This window comes from Mercenaria mercenaria, chromosome 8 (assembly GCF_021730395.1).
Source record: "Mercenaria mercenaria strain notata chromosome 8, MADL_Memer_1, whole genome shotgun sequence".
NCBI classification, from domain to species: domain Eukaryota; kingdom Metazoa; phylum Mollusca; class Bivalvia; order Venerida; family Veneridae; genus Mercenaria; species Mercenaria mercenaria.
The window spans coordinates 39,819,038-39,841,063 of NC_069368.1; the positions used below are offsets into that span (position 1 = coordinate 39,819,038).

Sequence of the window (22,026 nt, forward strand, 5' to 3'; positions counted from 1 at the left end):
GTCAAAATTCCGGAGCCCTGCGGTATACTACAATGTGGCATGCACGTAGCATGGTCATAGCACACAAGCGTAGATGAGTTGTAGTAAGAACTCCATTGACGTAGCAAGAACGCAATGACAGCGCAGTGAGCACGCCATGCAACCTTTCCCGTCAGCACCATGCTTGTACTATGTCCTACTAGGTTTTAGTTAATCATTACTACGTCCTTCCTGCTTCCTGATTAGACCGCGTTCTCACTACATTTGTTTTGAACATGTCCAAAATTCGACCGCGTTCTCTACACTCATGGAGACCATAATTATTAATTATCATGTTCTTATCGGAGTCTACTGTATTTCTTCTACATTGTACAAGTTCTTACTGTGTCCTGCTAGTTTTTGCAACGTAGTGGGAATGTGGCTGAATGTAACGGGGGTATAAATTAAGAGCAGAATCTATCATTTCTACAAGAAAAATGTGCTCTAATATCTATTTCTGGACATTTTACTGAAATTAAAATTAAATTAAATATGAGTACTTGAGGATTTATGTCAGTGCATAAACCGCACTGATCGGAAAGGACCGGCCGTTTGTTTCTTATTGGAACTAATTGAATTATTTCTTCATGTTTAACTTGATAATTTAAGAAGAAAATATATTATGAAAAATCAGTTTTCAAAAGAATTATATCATGTTTAATATATAAATATAAAAAACGTTTAATGCATTTATTGCCAAAGCACAATTAATACCCATTGAATATGGGGCAACAAACACATGCCTCTGATTAGTCCTGTCAGATAGAGTTTGATTGGATTATCACACCTATTGATTATATCAATTAATGAGTATATTTGTAAGCACACACAAGTGACATGTGACAAATTATGTCTAACAAGATAAGTGCAGTTATATATGATTAGCTTTTATTTAATTTCATTTAATTGTCAATATTATTGCAAATTGAAAAATTTAAGAAAAACAGGTACATTTGGTATAATTTTTATTTTTAGCTCGACTATTCGAAGAATAGTCTAGCTATTCTACTCACCCTGGCGTCGGCGTCGGTGTCACACCTTGGTTAATTTTGCATGCAAGTACATAGTTACAGCCATCAATTAAAGGCATATAGCTTTGAAACTTATTTTTTCTTTTTCTAGGTCAATTACCAACCTCTCTGGGTCAAGTCCCATAACTCTGACATGTATTTTGAGCAAATTATGCCCCCTTTTGGACTTAGAAAATTTTGGTTAAAGTTTTACATGCAAGTTACTATCTCCAAAACTAATGCAGATATTGATTTGAAACTTCACATGTGTCTTCGGCGTTATAAAACTAGTTGATAGCAGCAAGTCCCATAACTCTGACTTTCATTTTGGCCAAATTATGCCCCCTTTTGGATTTAGAAAATTCTGGTTAAAGTTTTGCGTGCAAGTACATACAGCTATTTCTAAAAGGCATATAGATTTGAAACTTATTTTTTCTTTTTCTAGATCAATTATCAACCTCACTGGGTCAAGACCCATAACTCTGACATGTATTTTGAGCAAATTATGCCCCCTTTTAGACTTAGAAAATTTTGGTTAAAGTTTTACATGCAAGTTACTATCTCTAAAACTAATGCAGATATTGATTTGAAACTTCACATGTGTCTTCGGGGTTATAAATCTAGTTGATAGCAGCAAGTCCTATAACTCTGACCTTCATTTTGGCGAAATTATACCCCCTTTTGGACTTAGCAAATTCTGGTTAAAGTTTTGCGTGCAAGTACATACAGCTATTTCTAAAAGGCATATATATTTGAAACTTATTTTTTCTTTTTCTAGATCAATTACCAACCTCACTGGGTCAAGTCCCATAACTCTGACATGTTTTTTGAGCAAATTATGCCCCCTTTTAGACTTAGAAAATTTTGGTTAAAGTTTTACATGCAAGTTATTATCTCCAAAACTAATGCAGATATTGATTTGAAACTTCACATGTGTCTTCAGGGTTATAAAACTAGTTGATAGCAGCAAGTCCCATAACTCTGACCTTCATTTTGGCCAAATTATGTCCCCTTTTGGACTTAGCAAATTCTGGTTAAAGTTTTGCGTGCAAGTACATATAGCTATTACTAAAAGGCATATAGATTTGAAACTTATTTTTTCTTTTTCTAGATCAATTACCAACCTCACTGGGTCAAGTCCCATAACTCTGGCATGTATTTTGGGCAAATTATGCCCCCTGTTGGACTTTGAAAATTCTGGTTAAAGTTTTACATGCAAGTTTCTATCTCCACACTAATGCAGATATTGAATTGAAACTTCACATGTGCCTTCGGGGTTATAAAACTAGTTGATAGCAGCAAGTCCCATAACTGGTATGCATTTTGGTCAAATTATTTCCCCTTTTGAACTTAAAACTCTTTTGATATTTAACCTTTTTGGGTAATATTTTCCTGCTTCTGGGACAATATTTCGAATAGTCGAGCTTGGCTGTCTTACGGACAGCTCTTGTTTCACATGAAATGCGTTGGCCTGAATTTTTTTACGAGCTGACATTCCCGATACACCACAGAAGGCACATTTATATATTAATGCATTTTGCCCCTGGTATGCCTTTCCAGGCGTGTAACGTAACTGTCACCAAATACAGCATAAGCCATTGTATGAATATTGCATTTCTGAAATGTGTCTATGGTTTATATATCATATTACTGAATGAAGCATTATTTACTTAACGGCAGATTATTTTGACAAAAAGCGGTAAAAACATCCTTAACTTTCTTTAAATATTTTGATTGACATGTATAGCAGTGTCCACTCAACTTGTTGATTGACAGGTAACACTGGAATAAAATGCCTGTTCGTTATTATAAGATACTTTCAACAGAACGATAAGCAATAAGTTTTTAAAGAATAGTTCAAGAATATTGGTTATTATTAAACTTCAATAAATACAGAGCGGTCTGAAAGAGAACAAGAGCTGTCCGTAAGACAGCACGATCGACTTTTCTCAGTGCTTGACTCTGAATTAGAGCTTTGCCAGTAAAAAAAATCCAAGTTAAAAAGGGACATAACTCTGTCAAAATTCAAATCAGAGTTATGGGAATTGTGTCTCCTGGTGTAGACTTTGATAGTAAATAACTATTTTGAGTTTCAAGTCAAAAGCTTTAATAGTAACAGAGATATTTGGCTTTATCAAAAAAATTAACAAAAAAATCTATGTTAAAAAGGGGCATAATTCTGTCAAAATTCAAACCAGAGTTATGAGGAATGTTTCCCCTGGTGTAGACTTTGATAATAAATAACTATTTTAAGTTTCAAGTCAGTAGCTTTGATAGTAAAAGACATATTTGACTTTATCAAAAACTTTAACCAACGGCGACACCGACGCCGGGGCGAGTACAATAGCTCTACTTTTTCTTCGAAAAGTCGAGCTAATAAACGAGGATTTTAACAACTCAGAATTTATGCAAGTATCATTATTTCTTCATTCATGGCGTTAAAATAATTCCTCTGTTACCTGTAATATTTCATAAAGGATTATTTCATTACAGCATAAAAAGACTATTTTGAAATAATTTGAACTAAAAAAATCGAAACTTGAAAGATTTAATTTACCTACCTAAATTGAAAGTTAACAAAATTATGGTGATTGTAGTTCATGCACGAGTGTACAAATTTCCCGTGCACTCAGCAAATTTTCAACCTCGTATAAAATCGTTTTGCGCGTTTTAATTTCCTTTTGTAAATTAAATTAATTTTAGATACGATTGAATTCTGTCATATACCCTAAAAATACGATTTATTAAATAAATACGGGTGTATATTAGAGAATTTTAGGGCATGGAAATTCATTCACGAATGCGCAAATTTCCACTGCGCTCGCCAATTTTCAATCGTGTAGAAGACGTAGTGCGCAAAAGTATTTTAATTTCCTTTTGGAAATTTATTATTTATGATATATATGTTTGAATTCAGTCATAAACCACTTCAAAAATACCATTTGCTGATAAATACGGGTGTATTTCTGTTACGGTAATTTCCCGAGCGATCTTGTATAAAATCGTTTTGCGTTCAAGAATTTTATTTTCCTGAATGATTTCTGAAATTAACCCTAAAAAATACCACTTATTAATAAAATACGGGTGTATTTCGGTTATGGAAATTTCCTGCGCGGTCGCCAAACTTCAATCTTGTATAAAATCATTTTGCGTGAACGTATTTTATTTTCCCTTCGTATGTTGATTATTTATGATATGATTGAATTATATCAAAAACCCTTCAAAAATACCTTTAAGTTAAAAAATACAAGTGTATTCCGGTTATGGAAAGTGTATTCCGGTTTTTAGGTGGATTCCGGTTTAATGTGTGACCCACCCCATAACTCTAATTGTATTTTTGACAGAATTATGCCCCTTATGTTTTTTGCAATCTTCGCTTTCTGGATATAACTTTAATGCAATATAAGATAAAGACTTGAAACTTAAAATGTATCTTTATCATCATTATCTGCATGTGTGGTAACAATCCGCATAACTCTGATTTGTATTTTTGACCAAATTATGCCTATTTCGTACTTAAATTTTTTAACAAATTTCGTTTTCTGGACATAACTTTGGTACTATATAAGATAATGACTTGAACTCAAAATATATCTTTACCATCATCATCTGCATGTGTGGTAACAATCCCAATAACTCTAATTTGTGTTCTTGACAGAATTATGCCCCTTGATGTATTTTCCTTTTAAAGTAGAGGTCTGTTATTGAGACATATATTCATTTTACTGTCAAATCGCCGAATAGTGGAGCGCGCTGTCTTACGGACAGCTCTTGTTCAAAACATAAATCAAGTATGAACGTTTTCAAGAACTAAATAGAAGTGAACCTGATTTTTGCATCTGGATAATAATGGTTAAAAAAACAATCAATTATGCATAAATGTATTGAAATCGGAAAAAAATGGAAAGATCAGAGGCACTAATTATCGAACCAACAAACCTTTCATTATCAGATTATTGTCACCAAACTATCTTTGTATCCCCTCTGTATACTGCTAATTTAACAAGTGGTACAAACACGATAATAGGCTGCTGTTCTATGCATTGTTTATCAATTAACTTTTACACATTGATCAGTTAACACCTTTGATAGTGACAGACATTATTGTACTTAATACAAAAAGCGAGATGACCATGTGTCAGTCGGCACGTGGCGCGAGTGAATCTGTCAGTAGCTAATTAATATACGACGTTCCGCCTACTGCCATACTTCCGTTTGTGGTGGCAAACAATATTGAAATTTACAGGGATTTTGATTGACAAGGTGCAGACCTTTCTAACCTAGAGACGCATCAAAGAAAATTTCTGCGGGTCAAGCCGAGGCAAGGAGTATTTTTTGTGCAGGTTAAATACGAGCTTTTTTCTATTTTCTCGGATCAAAACCTGGAACCTGAGGTCATTCTGAAATCGAGTGATCATCTTTTGTTAACATGGACACGTTTCGCCACGCGTACCTCCCGGTGACATTCTGTTATTGTGTTTACAGACTTTACATAACCAAGACGTATAATCTTGGCGCACTTTATAGCCGATTATGTTTTTCTTTCATCCAATTTTAGGGCAACTGAAACTTTGCTTTTCTGGGTGTGAAGGGCTAAGTGAAATATTTTAAGGCGAAGTTATCTCTCAACTTCGCCCAAAATGCAGTCCCTGACCTCAGGTCTACCTAACGCCCTGGGTATGAACACATGAGAAAAGGTTTGTTTACATTTCTATAAATGCAAGAATCGCCTTGAAAATTCTACCAAAATGTCAAGTATTGGTCCACATTGAAATAAAAACAGGAACTGACTTACATAAAACATGAAAATGCCACATTAGCTAGGAAAAAGATTGATATTTTTTTCTTTCCACCATTATCTAACTAGCCTGGAAGTGCTGATTGATTACCTATTTTGTAGTATTGTTCCATCATGTATCCTGGACATACATATATTCTTGAGCTATTAAGGAAATGACCTGCATATTTTGTATGCCACATAAACTACACTAGTAAACACACACAAGTGTAAACATTGTGTCTGTTGTTTTAAAAATGAAAATAATATGAAATAAGGAAAGTAAGATAAGGAGATATTCAGTTACACAACAACACCTGTAAACCTTGAATTGTCCTCAAGTCTTGAAACTATATAGGTTTATACTATAGTTCATCATGTGGAGTTTTGCACTTTAGGTTTTGTTAGGGATTTCACTCTATAAGACCAGAGTTATAGGCCTTGACTTAGTCAAACATGTGCATTAAGGGCCTAAAACTTTGACTTAGTCAAATATGTATCTCATAAAGTATTTGATCTAAAGTGATGAAATCTTAAAAGAATATTATTTATCATGTGAAGTTGTGTCACAGGATTTTGTTTGGGGTTTTACTCGGCTGGACCAGAGTTACCACCTGTTAAAGGTCATATGAAAGAATTGTTTTGAGTGGGATAAAACAGTATAGCTTGAGATCAAAAGTTATACAGGTTGATTGTAAAGGAAGTTCTACAACTGATATTAATCAGTCTCAACACCTCATTTCTGATGGAATCCATTGCCACGTGTGTATGAGAGAAGAGTCCAGTTTCACTTTTTTAGCGAAGCACGAAGTGCTCAAGGTGAGCTTTTGTGATCGCCCTGTGTCCGTCGTCATTCGTCAACTATTTGAGTGTTAACACTTTAGAGGTCACAATTTTAGCCCAATCTTAATGAAACTTGGTCAGAATGTTACCCTCAATAAAATCTGACGATTTCGATATTGGGTCATCTGGGGTCAAAAACTAGGTCACCAGGTTAGATCAAAGGAAAAGCTTGTTAACACTCTAGAGGTCACAATTTTGGCCCAATCTTAATGAAACTTGGTCAGAATGTTACCCTCAATAAAATCTTGGACAAGTTCGATATAAGGTCATCTGGAATCAAAACTAGGTCACCAGGTCAAATCAAAGGAAAAGCTTGTTAACACTGTCGAGGCCACATTTATGACTGTATCTTCATTAAACTTGGTCAGAATGTTAATCTTGGTGATCTTTATGTTAAGTTCGAATCTGGGTCATCTGGGATCAAGAACTAGGTCCCCAGGTTAAACGAAAGGAAAAGTTAGTTTACACTCTAGAGGTCACATTTGTGACCGTATATTAATGAAACTTTTTCAGAATATTAATTTTGATGATCTTTAGGTCAAGTTCAAATCTGGGTCAGGTGGGGTCAAAAACTAGGTCACCAGGTCAGATCAGAGGAAAAGCTTGTTAACACTCTAGAGGCCACATTTATGGCAATATCTCTATGAAACTTGGTCAGAATGTTAATCCTAATGGTCTTTATGTTAAAATCAAATCTAGGTCAAGTTAATTCAAAAACTAGGTCACCAGGTCAAAAAACCAAAGGAAAAACTTGTTAACACTCTAGAGGTCACATTTATGACTGTATCTTCATGAATCTTCGTCAGAATGTTAACCTTGATGATCTTTCAGAAGTTCCAATCTGGGTCATGTGGGGTCAAAACTAGGCCACTAGGTCATATCAAAGGAAAAGCTAGTTCACTCTCTAGAGGCCACATTTATGACCATATCTTAATGAAACTTGGTCAGAATGTTAATCTTAATGATCTTAAGGTCAAGTTCCAATCTGGGTCAAGTTGGGTCAAAAACTAGGTCACCAGGTAAAATCAAATGTAAAGCTTGTTAGCAATCTAGAGGCCACATTTATGATTGTATCTTCATGAAACTTGGTCAGAATGTTTATATGTGGTATCTTTATGATCTTTAGGTCAAGTTCGAATCTGAATCATGTGGGGTCAAAAACTAGGTCACTAGGTCAGATCAAAGGAAAAGCTAGTTAACACTTTAGAGGCCACATTTATGACCATATCTTAATGAAACTTGGTCAGAATGTTTATATGTGGTATCTTTATGATCTTTAGGAAAAGCTAGTTAACACTTTAGAGGCCACATTTATGACCATATCTTCATGAAACTTGGTCAGAATGTTTATATGTGGTATCTTTATGATCTTTAGGTCAAGTTCGAATCTGAATCATGTGGGGTCAAAAACTAGGTCACTAGGTCAGATCAAAGGAAAAGCTAGTTAACACTTTAGACGCTACATTTATGACCATATCTTAATGAAACTTGGTCAGAATGTTAATCTTGATGATCTGATCTTAAGGTCCATTGGTCAGTTTAGGGATACAGGGCCTTCAGGGCCCTCTTGTTTAATGCTGAGCACTAAGCAAGGGAGCTACTGGTACCATTTTTCACGTCTTTGGTATGATGTGGACGGGGATTGAACCCATGACCTCCCGCACTCAAAGCACACGCTTTACTCCTAGGCTATCGAGATGGTTGATCAAAATTTGTTTCATGTATTCATTTACACAGGTGAAGGATGACAGATGTGCAGGTAAAGATTGAATTAGGTCATAGAGCAAGTCCTCGTCAGAAACCAACAAAGGAGGGATTTACTCATGACTGGACTGTTTATGTACGGGGACCAGAGCAATACAACATTGCTAACTTTGTGGAGAAAGTTGTCTTCCACCTTCATGCTACATTTGATAATCCGAAAAGAGGTAAGATATTAAATTTTATCAAACACGTTGTTTTATCTCTCTTTGTTAATTCAGCCTCAACATTGTAGTCGGTCAGATGTAAGTATTTTCCAGTACATTTTGTAAATAAGTTATGTAAGCATGGTAAGGAATGAAAAATTATTAACAAGATCTGATGCATTAGAAATTATTTATTGTCAAATTGTGTTCTTTATTACAGTCTGTAAGGAAGCACCATACCATGTTTCTGAGCATGGATATGCAGGATTTGAGTTGCCAATTGACATTTATTTCAAGAACAAAGCAGAGCCAAGGAAGATCAGGTTTAAGTACAATCTCTTTCTGCACATGACAGAGCCTGTCAATCACTCACGATGCGAGAAACTCACATTTCAGAACCCAACAGAAGAATTCAAGAAAAAACTGTTGAAAGCTGGAGGGGTGAGGGTTGATTTATTAAAAACAATTTGTGTCGAGAAATTGATTGTTTATAGTGGTAACTCGATATCCAAGTGTCAGTTCCTTTTCTAGCTCTCCTGAGCACTTGGTGCTCAAGGTGAGCTATTGTGACTGTTCATTGTCTGGTGTCTGTCAACATTTGCCTTGTGAACACTGTAGAGGCCACAGTTGTGATCAAATCTTTATGAAACTTGATCAGAATGTTTGTCTTGATTATCCCTAAGTCAACTTTGAAACGGTCATGTGGGGTCAAAAACTAGGCCAGTAGGCCAGATCAAAGGAAAAAGCTTATGAACACTCTAGAGGCCACAGTTGTGACTCAATCTTTATGAAACTTGTTCAGAATGTTTGTCTTGATGATCTCTAGGTCAAGTTTAAAACTGGGTCATATGGGTTCAAAAATTGTGTCAGTAGGCCAAATCAAAGGAAAATCTTGTTAACACTCTAGAGACCACAATTTAAGTTTGAACTCATGAGAACTGGTCAGAATGTTTGTCTTGATGACCTCTACGTCAGGTTTGAATCTTGGTCATATGGGGTCAAGAACTAGGTCACCCAGTCAAATCAAAGGAAAGCTTGTTAACATGCTAGAGGCCATGTTTATGACCTTATCTTCATGAAACATGATCAGAATGTTTATCTTGATGATCTTTAGCCCAAGTTTGAATCTGGGTCATGTCAGGTCAAAAAATTGGTCAGAATGTTTGTCTTGATGAAATATAGATCAAGTTTGAATCTGGGTTATGTAGGGTCAAAAACAAGGTCATCAGGTCAGATCAAAGGAAAAGCTTGATAACACTCTAGAGGCCACGTTTATGACCCTATCTTCATGAAGCTTGGTCAAAATGTTTATCTTGAAGATCTTTAGCCCAAGTTGAATCTGGGTCTTGTGGGTTCACAAACTAGGTCACCTGTTAAAAACAAAGAAAAACCTTGTGTATGCAATAGAGGTTGCATTTTTTCATTTGATGTGCATGAAACTTGGTCAGAATGTCTGTCTGCATGAAATCTCGGAAGAATTTTTATCTGGGTCACCAGTGATAAGTTTAGAAAAAAGAATTATGAGTCCTTCGGGATTCATAACTTTGAAATCTATGGGTCCCAAGACCCATCTTAAGGAAGAAAATTCTGCAACTGGCAAACACTAACAAAATATTCAAGTTCAGTTAAACAAACTGCCTGTTCGGTTATCCTGGATATAGAATATGGTCTATGGACAAGTCTTTCCAGTGACCAGGCAACTTTGTGTGTCTTGCAAGGAACCAGACTAATAATTTTAATTTTTTTACAGGGTGTTCGGTAGGTTCTGAAATTGAATTTCAGCCTAAATTTTCAAGGGTCAAAATCAAATTCTCAAGAGTCAAGATCAGCTTTTCAGGGGTCAAGCTATACTGTTATCAATGCAACTTCAACAGACTTTATCTAAAGTTTTATCATCATATAACCAGAACTGTCAAGCACAAGTCCGAAGTTCATGATGCGCCTAGCTCAAAAAGTATTTGATATAAATTGATGAAACCTTGCATGAGTCTTTATCATGATATGAACTTGCGCACCTCCTATTTTTCGTCTGGCTCCGCCCCCTATTTCCAGAGTTATGGCCCCTGAAATAGTTAATAATGCACATTTTCACCTTGTGACATGCCTAGCTCAAAAAGTATTTGATGTAGATTCATGAAACCTTGCATGAGTCTTAATCATGATATGAACTTGCGCACCTCCTATTTTCAGAGTTATGGCCCCTGAAATAGTCAAAAATGCACATTTTCACCTTGTGACGCGCCTAGCTCAAAAAGTATTTAATATAAATATATTAAACCTTGCATGAGTCTTTATCATGATATGAACTTGCGCACCTCCTATTTTTTATCTGGGTCGGGCCCCTATATCCAGAGTTATGGCCCCTGAAATAGTCAAAAATGCACATTGTTACCTTGTGACGCGCCTAACTCAAAAAGTATTACATATAAATTGATTAAACCTTGCATGAGTCTTTATCATGATATGAACTTGCGCACCTCCTATTTTTTTTCTGCTCCGCCCCCTATTTTCAGAATTATGGCCCCTGAAATAGTCAAAAATGCCCATTTTTACCTTGTGATGCAGCTCAAAAAGTATAGGATATAAATGGATGAAAACTTGCATGAGTCTTTAACATGATATAAACTTGCACACCTCTTATTTTTTGGCTGGCTCCTTTCCCTATTTTTAGCCCACCATCATCAGATGGTGGGCTATTAAAATCACTCTGCGTCCGTGGTATGTCCGTCCGTCATTCCGTGCGTCCGTCCGTTAACAATTTCTCATTATTGCATCTCCTCAGAAACTACTGGGGGGATTTTGACCAAACTTTGTCAGAATGATGTATTGGTACCCTAGTTGTGTCCCCCTGAAAATCAGACTGGTTCAAGAATTTATGAGTGAGTTATGGCCCTTTGTTTATTTCAATATTTTACATAGATTTATATAGGGAAAAGCTTTGAAAACCTTCTTGTCCAAAACCACAGAGCCTAGGGCTTTGATATTTGGTTTGAAGCATCATCTAGTGGTCTTCTACCAAGATGATTCAAATTATTTCTCTAGGGTCAAATATGGCCCCGACCTGGAGGTCACATGGTTTATATAGACTTATATAGGGAAAAACTTTGAATAACCTCTTGTCCAAAACCACAGGGCCTAGGGCTTTGATATTTTGTATGTGACATCATCTAGTGGTCTTCAACTAAGGTTGTTCAAATTATACCCCAAGGGTCAAATATGGCCCTGCCCTGGGGGTCATATGGTTAACATAGACTTATATAAGGAAAAACTTTGAAAATCTTCTTGTCCAAACCACAAAGCCTAGGGCTTTGATACTTGTAATGTAGCATCATCTAGTGGTTCTCTACCAAGTTTGTTCAAATTATCCCCCTAGGGTCAAAAATGACCCCACCCCGGTGGTCACATGGTTCATATAGACTTATATAGGGAAAAGCTTTTAAAATGTTCTTGTCAATAACTACAACATTCAAATTTGGACCACATGTATATTTTTGAGTGGCAAGATGAACCTTGACATGAGTTGACCTTGATTTTGACCTAGTGACCTACTTTCACATTTCTGTAGCTACAGCCTTCAAATTTGGACCACATGTATATTTTTGAGTGGCAAGATGAACCTTGACATGAGTTGACCTTGATTTTGACCTAGTGACCTACTTTCATATTTCTGTAGCTACAACCTTCAAATTTGTACCACATGCATAGTTTTGTGCACTGGAAAAAACTTTGACCTTGATTTTGACCTAGTGACCTACTTTCACATTTTTGAAGGTACAGGCGTCAAATTTGGACCATATGCATAGTTCCGTGTTTCAAAATGAAATTTGACATTGATTTTGACCTAGTGACCTACTTTCACATTTCTCAAGCTACAGCCTTCAAATTTGGACCACATGCATAGTTTTATGTACCGAAAAAAACTTTGACCTTCACATTGACCTAGTGACCTACTTTCACATTTTTGAAGGTACAGGCGTCAAATTTGGACCACATGCATAGTTTTGTATTCCAAAATAAAATTTGACCTTGATTTTGATTAGTGACCTACTTTTACATTTCTCAGGCTACAGCCTTCAAATTTGGACCACATGCATAGTTTTGTGTACTGAAATGCACTTTGACCTTTACATTGACCTAGTGACCTACTTTCACATTTTTAAGGTACAGGCTTCAAATTTGGACCACATGCATTGTTTTGTATTCTGAAATAAAATTTGACCTTGATTTTGACCCAGTGATCTACTTTTACATTTCTCAAGCTATAGCCTTCAAATTTGGACCACATGCATAGTTTTGTGTACCGAAATGAACTTTGACCTTTACATTGACCTAGTGACCTATTTTCACAATTTTGAAGGTACAGGCTTCAAATTTGGACCACATGCATAGTTTTGTATTCTGAAATAGAATTTGATCTTGATTTTGACCTAGTGACCTATTTTTACATTTCTCAAGCTACAGCCTTTAGATTTGGACCACTTGCATAGTTTTGTGTACCGAAATGAACTTTGACCTTAAGATTGACCTAGTGACCTACTTTGACATTTCTGTAGCTACAGGCTTCAAATTTAGACCACATGCATATTATTGTGTACCGAAACAAACTTTGACCTTGACATTGACCTAGTGACCTACTTTCACATTTCTCAAGCTACAGCTTTCGAATTTGGACCACATGCACAGTGTTGTGTATGGAAATGAAATTTGACCTTTAGCTAGTCAGTAAGTCTTGAAATTTGGAACACTCAAAAATGGCACATTGGTGGGCGCCAAGATCACTCTGTGATCTCTTGTTAAAGTTATGGCCCCTGAAAAAGTAAAAAAAATGCACATTTTCACCTAATTATGTGCCTAGCTGAAAAAATATATTATGTAAATTCATGAAACATTGTTTGAGTCTTTATCATAATGTTACCTTGCACACTTGGCATTCTTCTTGAGAATCTTAGCGCTTATTACAGAGGTATGGCCCTTGAAATAGCCAAAATAGTGGATTTTTGTTTGTGATGCTCATAGCTCAAAAAGTATATGGCCTAGAATAATGAATCCTTTTCATAAGATGTTTGTTTAGGCTATACCCCATTAAGACTGCAAGCATTTGAATTATTTCCCCTTATTTGTGACAAATGTACCAGTGGGGGGCACACCCTGTGTCCTACAGACACATTCTAGTTGTATATATTCAATTCATCATACTGTTAAAGAATCGCACTGTTACATATACTGCAGCCACACAAGGTGCGAAATCATCCTCTACTAGTACAGACACAGAGCGATCTGACCAGAGGGACAGAGTAAAATAAAGCCCCCAGAACGGACAGAGAGAACTTTTCAGATACAGACGTGTCCGGCTAACTTAGCCTAGCTCTTTTCGAATAGACACTCGGGTTCTTTAACATGCCCAAAAAATTTCTAAAAATCATCAGTTTGACATTTGAAACATGTAGCTCATATTACTCAGGTGAGCGATCCAGGGTCATCATGACCCTCTTGTCAGCTCATCTGATTTTTTGAAAAAAAATGATGAGTTATTGTCATCACTTGAGTGGTTGTCGGCGTCGGCGTTGCCTGGTTAAGTTTTATGTTTAGGTCAGCTTTTCTCCTAAACTATCAAAGCTATTGCTTTGAAACTTGGAATACTTGTTCACCATCATAAGCTGACTCTGTATAGCAAGAAACATAACTCCGTCTTGCTTTTTGCAAGATTTATGGCCCCTTTTGTACTTAGAAAATATCAGATTTCTTGGTTAAGTTTTATGTTTAGGTCAACTTTTCTCCTAAACTGTCAAAGCTATTGCTTTGAAACTTGGAATACTTGTTCACCATCATAAGCAGACCCTGTACATCAAGAAACATAACTCCATCTTGCTTTTTGCAAGAATTATTGCCCCTTTTGGACTTAGAAAATCAGTTTTCTTGGTTAAGTTTTATGTTTAGGTCAGCTTTTATCCTAAACTATCAAAGCTATTCCTTTAAAACTTGCAACACTTGATCACCATCATAAGCTGACCCTGTACAGCAAGAAACATAACTCCATCCTGCTTTTTGCAAGATTTATGGCCCCTTTTGGACTTAGAAAATATCAGATTTCTTGGTTAAGTTTTATGTTTAGGTCAGCTTTTATCCTAAACTATCAAAGCTATTGCTTTAAAACTTGCAACTCTTGTTCACCATCATAAGCTGACCCTGTACAGCAAGCAACATAACTCCATCCTGCTTTTTGCAATAATTATTGCCCCTTTTGGACTTAGAAAAGTCATTTTCTTGGTTGAATATTATGTTTAAGTCAACTTTTCTCATAAACTATCAAAGCTATTGCTTTAAAACTTGCAACAGTTTTTCACCATCATAAGTGGACACTGTACATCAAGAAACATAACTCTATCCTGCTTTTTGCAAGAGTGATGGCCCTTTTTAGACTTAGAAAATCATGGGTAGGACAATATTTCTATTATACAAAAAAAATCAGATGAGCGTCAGCATCCGCAAGGCGGTGCTCTTGTTTTAACTTTCCATTAATATTTATCAGTATGTGAAGTTGTAACTACATTCTCAGCCCTGCCACCATCCACGTTCCAGTTTTCTTACTTGATTGTGCTCTCTTTAAAGGACATCTGTTCTTTTAGGTTCAAATGTACATGTTAAACAGCAACACTTGGTGCCAAACCAGTCGAATACAATATTCCGTTCTAGTTACACTTCAAGCTGACTTTTTAAATAACTCCATACAATTCTAAAAGCTAAGCTTATTACAGTAAACATATTCCATTCAAAATAATTTCATTAGTCAGGATCAAAACTTAACATTCATTATGTACACTTAAAACATTTGTTTTCTGCTAAATTGATCCCGACTAATGAAATGAAACACTACTTATATTGGCATAATAGCTCAGTTCCTTTCAAAAACTGGCCAGATCCAATTATGAGTTCCAGAGTTATGGCTCCCTAAAGGGCCAAAATTTGCTATTTTGGCTTTTGCAGCCATAAAGAGACTTTATTCATGGTTTGATTTGATACAGACTTGCAAAATATCTTTAACAACAATAGATCTTGGATTCCATGATGAATCCGTCACATCCAGTCATAGGTTCTGGAGTTAAGGCCCCTGATTGACCCCTGAATGTGTCAAAATTTGTTAATTTTTACCTTGTGAACACAATAGAAGTGACATTTTACATTAGATTTTAACCACACTTATACACAACTTAAGTCACAATAAGATCTCCATTCCTTTTGAAAACCGGTGTAACAGCCCAGCTTTTCCCCCAGTCAGTTTTTCCCTGGGGAAAAATCCAACCAGTTGATTTTTTCCTCGGAGAAAAAATCAACCGGTTGGTTTTTCCCCCCCTGGTTGTTTTTTTCCCCCCTAGTTTTTGTGCATAAACAAGGGAGAAAAACCAACCGGTTGGTTTTTTCTCCCCCCTGGTTGGTTTTCCCCCCAGTTTTTGTACTTAAACAAGAGAGAGAAAAACAACCGGTTGGTTTTTTCTCACCCCTGGTTGTTTTTCCCCCCAGTTTTTGTACATAAACAAGGGAGAAAAAAAACAACCAGTTGGTTTTTTCTCACCCCTGGTTGGTTTTTTTCCCCTAATAACTAAGTTTTTGTGCATAAACGCGGGAGAAAAAAACAACTGCAAAAAAAATATTAGGGGGAAAAACTGACCGGTTGGTTTTTTCTCCCCCCTTGTTGGTTTTTTCCACCCTAGTTTTTGTGCATAAACAAGGGAGAAAAAACCAACTGGTTGGTTTTTTCTCCCCCCTGGTTGGTTTTCCCCCCAGTTTGGAAAAATAAACAATATATATCAAATAGTCACGGAGAACATACGCCCCGCCAGAGGATCGAACTCGCGACCCCGAGATCTGTAGACCAACGCTCTTACCTACTAAGCTAAGGCAGTGAAGGGGGAATAAACTGACTGGTTGGTTCTTTCCCCCTTAGTTTGTATGTATGTACATGTGTGAATACTAGGCACTACAGAGGGAAGAAAATGATAGGTTGGTTCTCTCAACCTTAGTATGTATGACTGTATGTACATGTGTGATTGATGTACAGTAAACTGGGAAGAAACTGACTAGTTGGTTCTTTACCCTAGTATGTATGTATCTACATGATTGTGTGAAGTACAAGTGTATGTGCCTTCATGTGTGATTGTCTTTGCTTATTAGATGAAAACTATCCTTTTCAGGGTCAAATGTTTAATAATCAAGGTCACAGCAGACTGTAGACAATTCATTGCCCAGTTACCTCTGACTGACATTAATGGGGGCATATTCTGTTCCATCATGTTTTCAATCAGACTTTAGCAGGCACTTCTTACTTAGTAAAGTTAAATCATATTCTTCAGATAGATACATGTATAACCCCTTGACATTACAGCTAAATATTTTCATCAATAGGAATGTATTTCAAGCATAAGAGTGACTGTTCCTAGTACAGAAAGCAAAACAAATAACTACCAAATATTTTACATTTTAATACAAATAAACCTTCATAAACAAGTTTTTCTTTTCAAATAATAATTACCAAGAACAGTGAAATTATATAGTAGGCTGTTAATATGATTTTTGTTTGTAGAAATGTGTAAAAATTCAAGCTCCTTTGTTATCAAAAATGCTTATTCATGAATGATAAATTACTGTGTAACTGACTTTAACCTTAGCAAAGATTTTAATACATACCATGTATTATTCAGACATGCAGATATACACATACCAGGGGGGAACAACCAACTGGTCAATTTCTTCCCCCTTCACCGTATATTATTCAGACATGCAGATATACACATACCAGGGGGGAAAGAACCAACTAGTCAGTTTCTTCCCCCTTCTCCATGTATTATTCAGACATGCAGATATACAAATACCAGGGGGGAAAGAACCTACTAGTCAGTTTCTTCCCCCCTTCACCATATATTATTCAGATGTGCAGATATACAAATACCAGGGGGGAAAAACCAACTAGTGAATTTCTGTGTATAATTCAGACATGCAGATATACAAACACCAGGGGGGGGAAAGAACCAACTGGTCAATTTCTTCCCTCTTCACTGTGTATTATTCAGACATGCAGATATACACATACCAGGGGGGAAAGAACCAACTAGTCAGTTTCTTCCCCCTTCACCATATATTATTCAGACATGCAGATATACAAATACCATGGTTTCTTCCCCCTTCACCGTGTATTATTCAGACATGCAGATATACACATACCAGGGGGTAAACAACCAACTCTCTTCACTGTGTATTATTCAGACATGAAGATATACAAATACCAGGGGGGAAAGGACCAACTAGTCAGTTTCTTCCCCCTTCACCATGTATTATTCAGACATGCAGATATACAAATACCAGGGGGGAAAAACCAACTGGTCAGTTTCTTCCCCCTTCACCGTGTATTATTCAGACATGCAGATATACACATACCAGGGGAGAAAGAACCAACTAGTCAGTTTCTTCCCTCTTCACCGTATATTATTCAGACAGGCAGATATACAAATACCATGGGGGAAAAGAATCAACTGGTCAATTTCTTCCCACTTCATTGTGTATTATTCAGACATGCAGATATACACATACCAGGGGGGAAAGAACCAACCAGTCAGTTTCTTCCCCCTTCATCGTGTATTATTCAGACATGCAGATATACACATACCAGGGGGGAAAGAACCAACTAGTCAGTTTCTTTCCCCTTCACCGTGTATTATTCAGACATGCAGATATACACATACCAGGGGCGAAAGAACCAACTAGTCAGTTTCTTCCTCCTTCACCGTGTATTATTCAGACATGCAGATATACACATACCAGGGGAGAAAGAACCAACTAGTCAGTTTCTTCCCCCTTCATCGTGTATTATATAGACATGCAGATATACACATACCAGGGGGGAAACAACCAACTAGTCAGTTTCTTCCCTCTTCACTGTATATTATTCAGACAGGCAGATATACAAATTCCATGGGGGGAAAGAATCAACTGGTTAATTTCTTCCCCCTTCACTGTGTATTATTCAGACATGCAGATATACAAATACCAGGGGGGAAAGAACCAACTCGTCAGTTTCTTCCCCCTTCACCGTGTATTATTCAGACATGCAGATATACAAATACCAGGGGGGGGAAAACCAACTGGTCAGTTTCTTCCCCTTCACCGGTATATCAGATATGCAGATTAAATACCAGGGGGAAGAACAAGTAGTTTCTTCCTTCATGGATTATCACACAATATACCCTACCAGGGGGGAAACAACCAACTGGTCAGTTTCTTCCCCCTTCACCGTGTATTATTCAGACATGCAGATATACACATACCAGGGGGGAAACAACCAACTAGTCAGTTTCTTCCCCCTTCACCGTGTATTATTCAGACATGCAGATATACACATACCAGGGGGGAAAGAACCAACTAGTCAGTTTCTTCCCCCTTCATCGTGTATTATTCAGACATGCAGATATACAAATACCAGTTGGGGAGGGGGGGGCGGTGGAAACCAACTGGTCAGTTTCTTCCCCCTTCACCGTGTATTATTCAGACATGCAGATGTGAAACAACCAACTAGTCAGTTTCTTCCCCCTTCACTGTATATTGTTCAGACATGCAGATATACAAATACCATGGGGGGAAAGAATCAACTGGTCAATTTCTTCCCCCTTCACCATGTATTATTCAGACATGCAGATATACAAATACCATGGGGGGGGAAAGAATCAACTGGTCAATTTCTTCCCCCTTCACCATGTATTATTCAGACATGCAGATATACACATACCTGGGGGGGAACAATACACACAAAAAAACAACCAAAGGGGAGAAAAAATTAACCGGTTGTTTTTTTCTCCCTTGTTTATGCTCAAAAACTTAGTTATTAGGGGTGTGTGGGGGAGGGGGGGGGGGGGGGGGAAGCAACCAGGGGGAGAAAAAAATAACTGGTTGTTTTTTTCTCCCTTGTTTATGCACAAAAACTAGGGGGGGAAAATCCAACCAGGGGGGGAAAAACCAACCGGTTGATTTTTTCCCCGGGGAAAGAATCAGCCGGTTGTTTTTTTCCCCGGGGAAGAAATCAACCGGTTGGTTTTTTCCCGGGGGAAAAAACTGACTGGGGAAAAATCTGACTGTTACACTGGCTTGATTCCATCATGGGTTCTAGAGTTAGTGTCCCTAAAAGGGGCAAAATTTTCTATTTTGGCCCTTTTGGCCATAATTTATAGAGGTTTCATTTATTCTTTGATTTGATACAAATTTGCACAGAATGTTTATCTTGATGATCTTTGGGCCAAGTTAGAATCTGGGTCATGAATGTGGGGTCACCAGGCCAAAATAAAAGCTTGTTAACACCCTAGAGGCCACATTTATGACTCTATTTTCATTCAACTTAGGCCAAGTTCAAAACTGGGTCATATGGTGCCAAAAACTAGGGCACCTGCTCAAATCAAAGGAAAAGCTTGTTAACACTTTAGAGGCCACATTTATGATCCTATCTTCATGAAAATTGGTAAAAATGTTTATCTTGATGATTTATAGGCAAGTTCTAAACTGGGTCATGTATGGTCAAAAACTAGGTCACCACTCAAATCAAAGGAAAAGCTTGTAAACACTCTTGATGTCACATTTATGACCCTATCTTCATGAAACTTGGTCAGAATGTTTGTCCTAGGCCAAGTTTGAAACTAGATCATATGGGTTCAAAAACTAGGTCACCCATTCAAATCAAAGGAAAAGCTTGTTATCACTCTATAGGCCATGTTTATGACCCTTTCTTCGAGAAACTTGCTCAGAATGTTTATCTTGATGATTGCAAAACCAAGTTTAACAGGTGAGCGATATAGGGTCATCATGACCCTTTTGTATTGAAAACCTTGTCAAGGGCATAACTAATTTACTGTGTAAGGTATTGACTTAATACTTTACATATTCATAGAGACCAGTGAGAGTTCCTCTCGAGCTGAATATTACCATCTGCACCTACCACCAGTGAAAGAATCTTATAATGTTTTATTGAGACAACTGAAATGAAGGTTGTTGGATTGATAAGAGTGATTAACAGAAATAACCTTGGTGTGAATGTTGTTTTTTTTTTATTTTAATTGAATAAGTACTTCTGAGTTGCAGGTGTTGATGAGACCCCCAGAGGAGACACAGTTTACAAATTTATTTGGACCACCAATAAAAACAACAGAATCTCCAAAGAAATCAAAAGCACCGTCAATTGCATCCAAGGTATGTAAATGAATAACTTTAAATATATTTTAAAAAGTCTGCTTTGACCAGTTATATTTTAGCTAAATGATACCACAAAACTTACTATATCTGTATTTGTAGAAGAAGCTTAATATTTATTATTCAAACAGAACTCCCAAAATAATCACACTGAAATATTTTTGTACCAGTTCCACTTCTAGATTGTATTGTATTGATATTTTCTCACAAAAATAGATCTTACAGTACTTCAGATGAGTTGCTTCTAAACAGTCGGTAATCTGCTGCCATACCCACTTTACTTTGTAGGTAGAGAGCAAGATGAATTAAATCCTTTTGATTCCAGCTCACCTGAGCCAAAGGCTCATGGTGAGATTTTGTGACTGCTCGATGTCCGTCATCTATCGACTGTCGTGGGTCCGTCACCAATTTCTAAAAAAATCTTGAAAACCACTGGCCAGATTTACACCAAACTTCACAGGAATGATCCTTGGGTGCCCCCTTTCAAAATTGTTCAAAGAATTGAATTCCACACAGAACTCTGGTCACCATTGCAACCAGAAGGAAAAACTTAAAAAATCTCAAAAACCGCAAGGCATAGAGCCTCGATATTTGGCATGTGACATCATCTAATGGTCCTCTATGAAGAATGTTCAAATTATGCCGCTTGGATGAAAAGAGGCCCCCTTCTCTTCTTGTCTCAAAGTTCAAGGTTCTCTAACAAGATTGTTCAAATTATGCCCCTGGGGTGAAAAGAGGCCTGCACCAAGGGTCACTTGTTATATGTGCTATTATATTGGAAAAAATATTTAAAAACTCATCTAGTCTTATTTCCTGGACTGTTTAATTAGCCCACCATCATCAGATGGTGGGCTATTAAAATCACTCTGCGTCCGTGGTCCGTCCGTCCGTCATTCCGTCCGTCTGTCCGTCCGTCCGTCCGTTAACAATTTCTCGTTATCGCATCTCCTCAGAAACTACTGGGGGGATTTTGACCAAACTTTGTCAGAATGATGTATTGGTACCCTAGTTGTGTCCCCCTGAAAATCAGACTGGTTCAAGAATTTATGAGTGAGTTATGGCCCTTTGTTTATTTCTATATTTTACATAGATTTATATAGGGAAAAGCTTTGAAAACCTTCTTGTCCAAAACCACAGAGCCTAGGGCTTTGATATTTGGTATGAAGCATCATCTAGTGGTCCTCTACCAAGATGATTCAAATTATTTCTCTAGGGTCAAATATGGCCCCGCCCTGGGGGTCACATGGTT

The 22,026-nt window shown here is 37.0% G+C and overlaps 1 protein-coding gene across 2 annotated transcripts in view; it reads left to right on the top strand.

Annotated features, from left to right (window-relative positions):
• Positions 1-22,026, top strand: part of LOC123566553 (protein AF-9-like) — a 59,579-nt gene that overhangs the window by 10,667 nt on the left and 26,886 nt on the right. For both annotated transcript variants that reach the window (XM_053549752.1, XM_045360764.2), the window contains exons 2-4: positions 8,386-8,576; positions 8,776-8,996; positions 20,670-20,777. In XM_053549752.1, the coding sequence (XP_053405727.1) occupies positions 8,393-8,576; positions 8,776-8,996; positions 20,670-20,777 (513 nt within the window). In that variant the 5' untranslated portion in view covers positions 8,386-8,392. The remainder of the gene's footprint in view (positions 1-8,385; positions 8,577-8,775; positions 8,997-20,669; positions 20,778-22,026) is intronic.